Source organism: Triticum aestivum, chromosome 3B, assembly GCF_018294505.1.
Source record: "Triticum aestivum cultivar Chinese Spring chromosome 3B, IWGSC CS RefSeq v2.1, whole genome shotgun sequence".
Classification (NCBI taxonomy): Eukaryota; Viridiplantae; Streptophyta; class Magnoliopsida; order Poales; family Poaceae; genus Triticum; species Triticum aestivum.
In genome coordinates, this window is record NC_057801.1 from 721,658,809 (window position 1) to 721,670,024 (window position 11,216).

At 49.0% G+C, this 11,216-nt stretch overlaps 2 protein-coding genes across 2 annotated transcripts; one reads left to right on the forward strand and one right to left on the reverse strand.

Moving 5' to 3' along the window:
* Positions 1-5,044: 5,044 nt before the first annotated feature.
* Positions 5,045-7,010, forward strand: LOC123067753 (putative FBD-associated F-box protein At5g22720). Its single transcript, XM_044490413.1, has 3 exons — positions 5,045-5,924; positions 6,014-6,165; positions 6,297-7,010. The coding sequence occupies exons 1-3, from the start codon at positions 5,045-5,047 to the stop codon at positions 6,708-6,710; spliced, it is 1,446 nt and encodes a 481-aa protein (XP_044346348.1). The 3' UTR covers positions 6,711-7,010.
* Positions 7,011-7,618: 608 nt separating this feature from the next.
* Positions 7,619-10,899, reverse strand: LOC123072006 (CBS domain-containing protein CBSX6). Its single transcript, XM_044495577.1, has 2 exons — positions 10,297-10,899; positions 7,619-8,709 (listed from the first exon to the last, which is right to left on the reverse strand). Exons 1-2 carry the CDS (start codon positions 10,617-10,619, stop codon positions 7,836-7,838), a joined length of 1,197 nt encoding a protein of 398 aa, XP_044351512.1. The 5' UTR covers positions 10,620-10,899; the 3' UTR covers positions 7,619-7,835.
* Between the last annotated feature and the right edge of the window lie 317 nt (positions 10,900-11,216).

An 11,216-nucleotide genomic window follows, 5' to 3' on the forward strand; every position in this document is an offset into this window, starting at 1 on the left:
CTGTCAAGTGTTTGCATCCTTTTAAGTTGGAGGATGCAGTGATTTGGGAGTGGGAAATGCCCCGGATTTTGGGATCTAGATGGTTTGGGGTAGCTGAATGCCATGTTACCCTGTCATGTTAGTTTTGTTGCATCCTTATGTCATATTCAGTTGTTTCCTATTACTGAACCCTGGTCTACACGCTAGCGCATTGCGAGTGCAACCCCGGTCTCCTTCTTTGTCAGTGTTGTCTGCAATAGCTGTTTGGTGTTGGTTCTGCAGTATTTTCAGTTCAACAGCAGTTCCTTCGTTGTACTATGAATCTGCAGTAGTTCTTTCTTTCCAACACAATATCAAAAGATTAAGATTATAGATGTATGTTGATGAATGGTCCATTACAGTAGTTCTTTCTGCAGTAATTTCATAGATTAAGATTACATATGTATGTTCATGAATGATGAGTAGTTTCAGTTATTTCCTTCTAAATGTGAATTCATGTACATCATCAAGCATTTCACATTTGTTGTCACAACATTCTGTTAGCTAAAATGAAATCAGACAATGAGCTTTGTTTGTTCTTGTACTCTTTGTATGTTCCTTTGGTTCTTTTTTAATTTGATGACAATGAACCAAAATAACTAGTTACCAGTAGCTATGTGTGCATTGCCAAGTACAACTGTTCTACTTTGTATGGAATCTTCTATAGATATTATTTCTTTTAAGTGTTGCTGGCTATATTAAGATTATACTCGGAGGCACTATAGCATTAGTGTGTTGTTTCGCTTTTGTTCTTCTCTATCTATGCTTACAAGTCAGGTTGTTTTTGTGGCATCCAGGGGCACAATGCTGGTGCTGGTAGGCAAGCTAGCACCCATGGATTCGTGAACTGGCTTGGATGTGTACTTGGTCGCCGGGGTTGGATGAGGACGATGGCAACAAGGTGAGACCATCATGATCCACCCTCCTACTTCCTTCTCGTGATTCCCTAACTGCTCAACATGTTGATATGTTCTAAACATCTGAAGCTTGCTATGTGTAGGGTGACTAGTGATGTCCAGTGTTTATTGTGTGTGTTTTCTACACACACACACACATGGTCCTTACGTTTCAATCTCCTCTGCTGCTTACTGACAGAGTACTATGCACGTATAGTAGTTGAGTAGTAGTGTGTAGGGACTCTTGAGGAAAGTTTACGTACTTAAACATTATGCTTAAAATAAAAGTTGTAATTCCCTTGTAGTAGTATGTTTATGAATGGCTGCATGAAATGATTGTCCAGTACTTCAAATATTTGAATCGGGGTTAATGTAATCACTTGCTGCATCCTGTTTGATTGACCGGAGATGCTAATAGGAAAGCAAAGCAAATAGGAAAAGCATGTGCTGCTACTTTTGCTTATCCTCCGCACACAAGTAAAGCGAAGCATCCTATTTTGATTTCTTCATTCATGATGCATAAAATTCTGGTATTGTGTTCATATAGCTAATCTGTTGGTGTTGTGCATAAAATTCCAGGATCTTTGCGTGTAAGTTCTGGCTGTAGTGCCTATCTTTAGTAAGATTAAATTGCTACTATTACTGATGAATGGTTGAGTTCTAAAACTTGAAGTAGCACCTACTTTCTGGTCCTGTAGTGTTTAAAACTGATAATTATGATGCATTGGTCGTCCATATGGCCTTCTTTTTTAATGCATATATATGATGTAGTTGATAGGCCTTGATCTCAACCTCTCAAGTTTATGTTCCCTGGTGTGTAGTTAACTTGTCATTTTTATTGGCAAGCGTGTAATGAATTTATTAGAATTTTTCTCCTATTGCCGTGTACAGTATGTAGCAAAAAGGTCTATATTACTGAGGATGTATAATGTAGAAGTATAGAAACCATAAATTCAAGCTTCTGTTGTAGCATGCTCAATATATATTGTTATAGAATAGTGTTCTGCAAAAGGTTGAAACACCATGGTCTCAGTCATTTGTAGGAAATAGAAACACTAAGGCTGACATGCACTTCACTGTTTCACTTGTTTTTTCCAATTTAATTTTGTGGATAGTAAATTTGTGATTGTACGCCTTTTGTGAAAAAATTGCATTTTACGTTTCCATGCCCTGTAATGCTGAAGCATGGTTCTCTGATATTCTGCACCACTGAAAGGCTGATATCTTGTATAAATTTGGCTTTTGGCAGGTAATCCTTTTCCCTGCCATGTTCAGGTGCATCACTCTGATGCCGATGAAGGGTGAGATCTTTGGTCGACACTATGGAGAAGACCCTGAAGCCTGGTGTGTTCCTCAAATCGGGACTGATAGAAACCGAAGGGCTACTTGAAGTTGTCAAAGGGCACTTGTAGAGCTTGTGGTTGCGATTACACTTGTAGAGACTTGTAGAGCTTGTGGCTGTGATTACCATTGTATCTAAGTTATATGATGTAACAGACTTATTTTGGCTGATATTTGAAGTATTATCTGTGCTTTCTGGTTGTTTTGATTTGAATATTGGTTATTTATTTACCGATGAATAGAAAACATGGACCCACATATTAGAACATGACAATCGGGACCCATTTGAGTACTGGACCCATCTCCTAAAAAAATACAAACCGTTGAGCCAGAAAGGCCTTGACCCAAAAACAAAAAAGGCTGAAATATTAGGCCAGGCCCATGTAGCAGACCGGAATGACAAAAAAATGATAACTAAAAAGGCCGAATTAATGGGCTCGGCCCATGTAGAACACCAAATCGGACCGGGCTGAATCTTGTGCCACATCAGCTTGCCACGCTGGATGCCTACGTGGCCTGGAGAGGTTGCTAGTGACTAAAACGCCACAGTAGGAATATTTTGGTCGTAAACGTCTTTGACCATTCCAGAAAAAAGGTCGCTATATTCAGTTTACGATGGCCAGCTTTTGACCTTCTGTTTTTGGTCACAAAAAGGTCATAAATGGAAATTTTTGACCTTTCAGTGACCAATAGTGGTGGTCATAAGTTGACATATTTCTTGTAGTGTCTCAGTACGGTCAATGACCTCATTGACCCTATGACCGGATCGTGGGATGATAATCTAATCCAAAGTATCTTCAATCCGGTTGATGTTAGGAGAACTGTAGAAATCCCACTAAACCTACAAGCTTTTGAGGATTTCATAGCATGGCATCCTAATCGAAAAGGTATTTTTTCAGTTCGGACAACATATCATATGCAGTGGATACAATCTTTTAGGAAACATGGAAACTTGAAGGCCGGTAGCTCTAGATCACCGGCTGTGTGGAGTACTCTCTGGAAATTAAAGCGTAAAGTTTAGATGTTTGGATGGCGAATTTTGCACGAAATAATACCCCTAAATTCCATATTGACAAACATGCACATTGGACCTCATGGCGCATGGCCCATTTGTCATCAAGGAGCTGAAGATGTCAGGCACCCATTATTTGATTGTATGCATTGCCAGGGAGATATGGAATAGGTTGGGCATGATGGATATCATAGAAGAGGTGATGCAAGTTGACTACTCGGGATCAATAATCATGGAACACTTGTTGCTCCAGCTGGCGACGCCTCTACTTACTAAACCAAGTCTTGATTGTACGTAGGTACTTATGGTGGGTTGTTGGTACCTTTGGTGGATACGGCGTCAGATCACCCACAATGAGCCCTATCCACTGATCCTGCGATGGCCGATATTTGTACTAGCAATTGCAAATAATTTTCATATGGCTGAGTCTCGTACTGCCCCCCACAGAGATCAAAGATGAAACAAGCCAAAACCAAAATATGTTAAACTTAATGTTGATGCAGCCTATTTTGAGGATGAGGGAGCTGGTGCAACAACATTGATCATGAGGGATAAATGTATGTTTCTAGCGGCAAGGTGCACTTACAAGAGCAATGTGTGAAGGCAAGAGCAATGTTGTAGATGTTATATCCATGAAGGCAAGAGCAATGTGTGACGGCTTAAACTTCAGAAATCAATTAGGGTTTTCTCGAGTTGAAGCTGAATCTGACTCACTTAACGTGATTGAGTTTTGCACTGGACGAACAAGATGGTGGGATGCTGCTTCTGCAATCTTTGCAGAGTGCGTCGACGTAGCTATTTTAATTGGAAAGATCACTTAACATTGTGATAGTTCCGCTAATCAGGCAGCGATGTGCTTGCAAATTATAATTTTTAATAAGATTCTACTTAGTTGGACAGACAAACGAACCTCTGAATTGTCTCGTCACTAAGCTCGTGGACGATGTAATGCTCTTTTGATTTTAATGAAGCTAGCCATCCGGAAAAGAAAAAACTAGCCGCTATGGCCTTTCTAAAAAAACATTTTCCACCATTTCCTTGGGCCGTTTCTGCTCCACTTCACACACAACACCACGCCCAGAAACGCTCAAAGCCCAAAGCCCTCGTCGGCTCATCCCCACCCCAACGACGCTTCCGGCGGCGGCGGCCATGGAGGCGGCCATGGCGGAGTTCCAGAGCCTAGGGTCGCTCGGCCCCGTATGCGCGGTGGCGAACGAGTTCCTGCGCAACCAGACGGTGCGCAACGAGTACGAGGCGGAAGAGCAATGCGACCGCTTGTTCCACCCCACTCAATCAGACCTGGCCAAACGGGCCGGCCCGGCACGGCACGGCACGGCCCGTGCTAATCGTGACTGGCCCGGCACGGCCCGCCATGGCACGTTTAATAGCCGGGCCGTGCCGTGCCGGCCCACGGGCGCTGCTCCTTGGCCCAGGCACGGCCTGATTAGTAAACGGGCCGGCCCGATGGCCCGTTTAGCACGCTGGGCTGCACATTTTCAGCCTGCTGGGCTGGTTTTTAGAACTATTGGGCTGTATTTTAGGTATATATATATATATATATATATATATCTAAAAAATATAAAAAAAATTAAACGGGCCGTGCCGTGCCGGCCCGCGTGCCCAGGCTCCAGGCCCAGGCACGGCCCAAGGCGTGCCGCATGCCGGGCATGGCCCGTTTAGCCCGTGCCGTGCCTGGCCCATGGCGGGCCGTGCCGGCGTGCTCGCGGGCCGGCCTGTTTAGCCCGGCCCGTTTGGCCAGTTATACACCCAATACGACATGCCCGTCAACCGGCTCGCCTCCGCCGCCGCCGCCCGCTTCTTCGCGCTGCCACCCGACGACGACGTCGACCGCGTCAGCCGCCTCCCCGACGCGCTCCTCCGCGACGTCGTCTCCCGCCTCCCCGTCAAGGACGCCGCGCGCACCGCCGCGCTCTCCCGCCGCTGGCGCGGGGTCTGGCGCTCGGCGCCGCTCGTCCTCGCCGACGCGGACCTCCTCCCCGACACCTCCGCCGTGTCCCGCGTCCTCGAGGCGCACCCGGGGCCCTTCCGCTGCGTCCACCTCACCAGCACCCGCGCGGAGGGCTTCCACGGCCTGCTCACGCGCTGGCTCCGGCTCCTCGCCGCCAAGGGCATCCAGGAGCTCGTCCTCGTCAACGCCCGCTGGCCGCTCGACTACTTCCTCCCCGCCAACCTCCTGGGCCTGACCAGCCTCACCCGCTTCTACCTCGGCATGTGGAGGTTCCCCGACACGGCCGGTCTCCGGCGCGCCACCTGCTTCCCCAATCTCCGTGACCTCGGGCTCTGTCACGTCCTCGTGGAGAGAAGGGATCTGGACTTCATCCTCGACAGGAGCCCCGTGCTGGAGACGCTCTGTGTCCAGGGCAATGTGCTCAAGCTTCGCATCCGGCTCGTCAGCCAGAGCCTCCGGTGCGTGCAGATCATTGGGTGCTTCATCGAAGAGATCTTCGTGCTGGACGCCCCAAATCTTGAGCGGTTCATCTATTCAGATGCTTGGCACCCTGTTGGCAACTGCACCACCACGGTCAAGATCGGCCATGCCCCCAAGCTGCACTTGTTGGGATACTTGGCGTTGGACCCACGGAAGCATGTCCTAGATGTCGGCAACAACATCATTAAGGCGCCTGGTTTCTCCATTGGTTCAATCCTGCACTGCCAATGCAAATTTGTGTGATCTTTCTTTTCTTAATTGGGTGAGTTGTGAATCTGTGATTGATTGCAACTGCAGGCTGGGAGCCTGGGACAGGGATGAGCCCAAGCACCATGCTACCAGGTGTGAAAGTCCTGGCTTTGGAGGTGCGTTTCGCAGTCCGCAATGATGTCAAGATGATCCCCAATGTCCTCAGATGCTTTCCGAATGTTGAGACGCTCCACATCATGGTGAGCCCCCTGACTCTTCTTTTGGCATCCATTTGCACCATCTTGCACTAGCATCATGTTGCTAATTTCTAATTGGTATCAATAGCTGATAGCTGATGGACTGCACATGCTTTTCTCTACCAATTTTTCAGTCTGGAAAAACTGATCAATCCACTGGCAAGGTCAACCTGAAGTTCTGGCTCGAGTCTGGTACCATAGAATGCATAGAGTCGCGCATCAAGCTGCTGGTTTTCCATGGTTTCCAAGGGGATCGAAGCGAGCTCGCCTTCCTCAAGTTCTTCTTTGAGAGCGCCTTGGCGCTGGAGGAGGCGGTGGTTCTGTTGGCCGCTGATCCGACGGATGAGATGATACGCAAGGTGGTGTTTCTGAAGTACATGGAACGGGCCAGTGAAGCCTCCATACTGTCGGTCGGCCGTTCTGGTCCTCGAGGCTTCGCTCAGAGCGCCAGGAGAGGATCTGATTTCTCCCTCGGCGACCCTTTTGCCAACTATTGCCGCAGCGACTTGTATCGTATGTCATCACCCCGCCCCTTGTACCTGTGCTAGCCTGATTAGCTGCAGCGTCGAAGTTGGCAGTATCATTGTTGCAGCCGTTGTTCTGCTGGTTGGCAATTACGGACCACCATCCATCGTGTATGTGTTTCATGTGATTTTGTTGGCTAGGCTGTGATCTTGATGACAGCGGTGTTGCATTGCACGGTTTTGGCTAAAAATATGTTTATTGTGATTGTGACAATGGTGTTGCATTGCACGGTTTTGGCTAAGAAATGTTTGTTATGACATTATCTTATGTCCTTGTTCAGATCCTCTTCTTCATGATGTGGTACGTTGCTTTGCTTTGCTTTGTGTCTTGTGTGTTGTGCTGTGATTGTGTGCATATTTCCTTCATGCTGGTTGGCAATTACAAACCGCCATATCTGTGTTTCATGTGATCGCACTATCTAGTTGTGATAGGATGATAACGGTGTTCCATGTGATCGCACTATCTAGTTGTGATAGGATGATAACGGTGTTACATTGCGTGATTTTGGCTTAAAAGTGTTTATTGTGACAATGGTGTTACATTGGTACTTTTGGCTAAAAAATGTTTATTATGACACCGCCTTATCTTTGATCAAATTTTCTTCATGCTGTGGTAGCGTTGATTTGCTTTGTGACTTGTGTTGAGTGTGCGTTGCGCGGTGCTGTGTGTTGCCCGTTCACGAGTATTTCTTCCCTGCAAAATGGAAAGATGGGGTACTACTTGGGTGGTTTGCTGTTTGCAAGGTTTTGCGATTGTTATCGCAATTGCGGAGACGGAATCGAAGCAGATTTGATATGCACACTTCGCTGGCAATTGACGGTTTTGAAATTTTTGAGTGTGTTTGCTGTTTGCAAGTTTTTGTGTTTGGCAGGTTAACTTTTGTCAGGGTTAGTTTGATTCATCAAGTCCCAGTTGAAACATACATATAAGATGAGCGATCAATGGACTCCCAGGCATAAATAGGCCCGAGTCTACCTTATTATAGGACCATCAACAACGAATGCACATCCAACAATACACAACCCATTCAGTCTCACACGCCCACACACCCAAAACAAAGTTCTCAGCTCTGGACAACCACCAAACTAACCCCAAATTATAGTACACCACCCAAACACACGCCACCGCCATCAGGACGTCGTCGACGGTCAGGCGCTGCTCCGGGTGACGGCGGCAAAGATGTCCGTGTACCCGACCACGCCAACGAGGACGTCATCCTCCTCAGCCTCCGCGTCCGTCACCCACACGTGAGTCGCCCGGTGGGACAGCATCTGCGCCATGACGGCGGCCAGGGAGCTCGTGCTCCGGCACATCAGCGGCGAGCTCCGGCCCCGGTACATGCTCCGCACCTGGTTCGCCTGGCTGTTCAGGAACCCGATGTTCCTGCTGCTGAACTTCTTAAGCAGCCTGGGAGAGCGCCCGGGCTCGGTGGCCTCCTCCGACAACGACGAGCTGATGGAAGGCAGCGGGAAGGCGGAGATGGGGGTCGACCCGTTCTCGTCGGCGCCGATGACAAACTGCCCCGCCGACAGGTTCGCCAGCGCCCACGCGGCCGCCACGTAGTCACACTTCCACAGCTTGTAGGCAGAGATGTCCCCGATGATCTTGCGGACCCCGTCCGATGTCGTCTCAACCACGGCCACGCCGCAGGGGTCCCCAGGGATCTTCTGGATCGCCTCCATGGCTGGCGCAGACGCCTCGACGTGGCAGTAGTGCGGGTTGATAGCTCCGAGGGTACAGATTGGAGACAGTGGGATGGGCGCGAGGGCGCCGAGGCACCCGATCAGGAACCGGAGGATGTCTTCCCTTGACAGGCAGCAAAACCTCTCCGCGCAACTGATAAATGGGGACAACTGCATGCTGCTGCTGCCAGCTGAGCTTGGGGATCCCGATTCCGAGTTCTTCATCCATTTCCCATTGTAAAGCATAGAAAACCGCTTGGTGATGCCTGTCCAGGAGCCGTTCTTGCGGACAAGGAAGCGCTTCACTCCATTCCTCATCAACTCCAGCGCATCAATCAACCTTGCAAGACAATCAAACTTGGCTGAATAACAAAATACATATGTCAAACATCACATCTTTAAAAATGAATTTGCTTGAAAGGCAAAGGACTAAAAAAGAAGAGCAGTATGATTGGCAGACGCATCATCCAGCTCAGACTCTTATGTCCTATTGAACTTTTCATTTGCGGGCAACTATTATGTCATCCCTAAGAATGTGACATTGGCTCACTACTTGGTGCTGCCAAATCATTTCGAGACATGATTGGACTGCCTTGCATGTGTCATGTATGGCTCAGTTTATTTAAACTATTGTCTTGACTCATGAATCCCTTGACAGCCAGCACGGCTTCCACATGGATTGCTGCCTTCCTGATTGCGACATCACATTGCCAAATGGAACCATGTTCCCACTTTGTTCCTCTTATGACAACACAATCAGGAGGACAAACTCTGCAACATGTGAAAGCCATCTGGCTTGTTTAAGTTCGGAATGGACTGGAGACACTTCATGATACTGGAAGATACCGTTAAATACGAGCTAGATTGTTGAATGATCAGTGCACTCTAGGAATTGAGAAAAATCAAGGATAGCCACATATACTGATAGGTGAACACCTAGCAAATCTATGCTGTTGGTATCGGTCATGAGTTACAGTTTTTCAGTCTCGAGGAGCTATGTGATAGTCTTTTAAGTTGTTGTCAGCAAATGGTCCCTAAAGGGGCAACTAAAATGATGGTTTAATGAAGAAAGCATGACCAGTTGTGGCATTTCTTTGGATACTGAAGAAAAGAAACTGCACAGACAGGGATAGAGTAACTTAAACTTGAGCAGTGGATTTGCGACTAAGGCACATGACCTAGCAAAACAATATCTAGACTGCCACATTATTTCTGTCCTGAAGTTCCATCCAGCTATTTTTCATGAACAGGAGCGAAATTCAGTGAGTCGGAACTAGACATTTCTTCCCAACTCATCAAGCATTCAACCTTAAGCTCACAGAAACCAAGTATGAATTAGGATCTGTTTTGAAGGCAGTTAATTGAACTTTCCAGTTTTACCCAAGCATGTCGGGCTCCAACGATCATGCCTTACCAACCATGCTGTCTTCTGAAAGAGATTGTGTTAAACACAACCACTACCCCAGTTTTAGTATCCAGTAAACACAACTTTAGGCAGATTCACTAAGCAGTAAGCACTTCCTGATTTGCACCAACAGAAGAGTGATTTATTAACCACAAAGGCACAAACCCCAGTGATTTCTGATGGATTCAGACAGACTCAAAAACAATTTCGTACAACCCGCAGATTTGTATTAGTAGGAACATGCATAAAAGACAAAGATCACCAACCAACCAGACCGCATTAGAAAACAGAGGCTTGTGCATCAGCATTCGGCTGTAGTGAAGCATCCCAGCAGGCAGGGACAGATCCGAGCTGAGCACGAGTCAACAGAGCCATAGTGCGTAGACTGAATCACCACTGCCTGCGACTATGAAACAGCAGACGACTGATGCCTAAAGGCTTGGAGATTAGGTGGGATTCCTGATGGGACGGGCGGGGACACGACGGCGGCGAGAAGGGACGGGTCGAGGACCAAGAACTGACCTGGTGCCGGGATCGACCTCCCGGAGCAGGTCCTGGTTGGGCTGCACGACCTCGCCGACGGCGGCGCGCATGGCGCGGTCGCCGGCGCCGGCGCCGGCGAGGAAGGCGGCGATGTCGACGGCGGAGATCATGCCGAGGAACCGGGCCCCGGAGGGCGGGTCGTCGGGGGCGGCCCGCGCGCGCCAGACGGGCACGGCGCCCTCGGGGCTGCCGGCGATGGCCCGCGCCGCGTCGTCAAGCGTGTCCGCGTCGCTGAGCTCGGCGATCTCGGGCTTGCCGACGGTGAGGTCGCCGACGACGTGGTGGTAGAAGACGGCGGCCATGGCCTGGCGGCGGGGGGGCGCGGGGTTATAAGAGCGAGTGGAGGAGGAGCAGGTGGAGGAAGAGCCTGGAGGGCCCCAGGCGGAGGCCGCCCCCGGGCACGAGGACGGCGGCGGGGGAGGAGGGGGAGAGGGAGTGGTCACCGGCGGCGCGGGTGCGGGGGTCGCCGGCCATGTCGGAGGGAGGGAAAGCCCATTAAGAGCACGGGGAGCAGATGGAAAAATTGAAGCCGGCTGCCGCGTGGGTGTGGGTGATGAGAGGGGAGGGAGGGGATATGCGACGCGATGCGGTGGGGAGAGAGATCGGCTGGGGTTAAATCAGCTCCGTGGCCGTGCTTTGAGATTCGGGGTGGTCGGCTGATGTATCTCCAGTGTGATTTATGCATTTATTGCGTGCCATATATAATCTGTAAATCTGGCAGGATGATCGATCAACCACGTGGCATACATATTGAGCTGTCAAAATCTAATTTTTTTTAAGACAAAGTCAAAATCTAAATTGACGGACGAACCGGTTGGATGGATGGTAATGAGGACGGTGATTACCCTAGCCCATTAGAGTCCAAGCAGTGGCGGAGACAGGGGGGACCGGCAGGGGCC

Excerpts from the sequence above, each read along its gene's own strand:
- LOC123067753 (XM_044490413.1), top strand. The coding sequence starts at position 5,045 with ATGCCCGTCAACCGGCTCGCCTCCGCCGCCGCCGCCCGCTTCTTCGCG. Across the intron at positions 5,925-6,013 it reads GGCGCCTGGTTTCTCCATTG|GCTGGGAGCCTGGGACAGGG; the intron begins GTTCAATCCTGC and ends TTGCAACTGCAG. Across the intron at positions 6,166-6,296 it reads TTGAGACGCTCCACATCATG|TCTGGAAAAACTGATCAATC; the intron begins GTGAGCCCCCTG and ends CCAATTTTTCAG.
- LOC123072006 (XM_044495577.1), bottom strand. The coding sequence starts at position 10,619 with ATGGCCGCCGTCTTCTACCACCACGTCGTCGGCGACCTCACCGTCGGC. Across the intron at positions 8,710-10,296 it reads GAGGTCGATCCCGGCACCAG|GTTGATTGATGCGCTGGAGT; the intron begins GTCAGTTCTTGG and ends TTGTCTTGCAAG.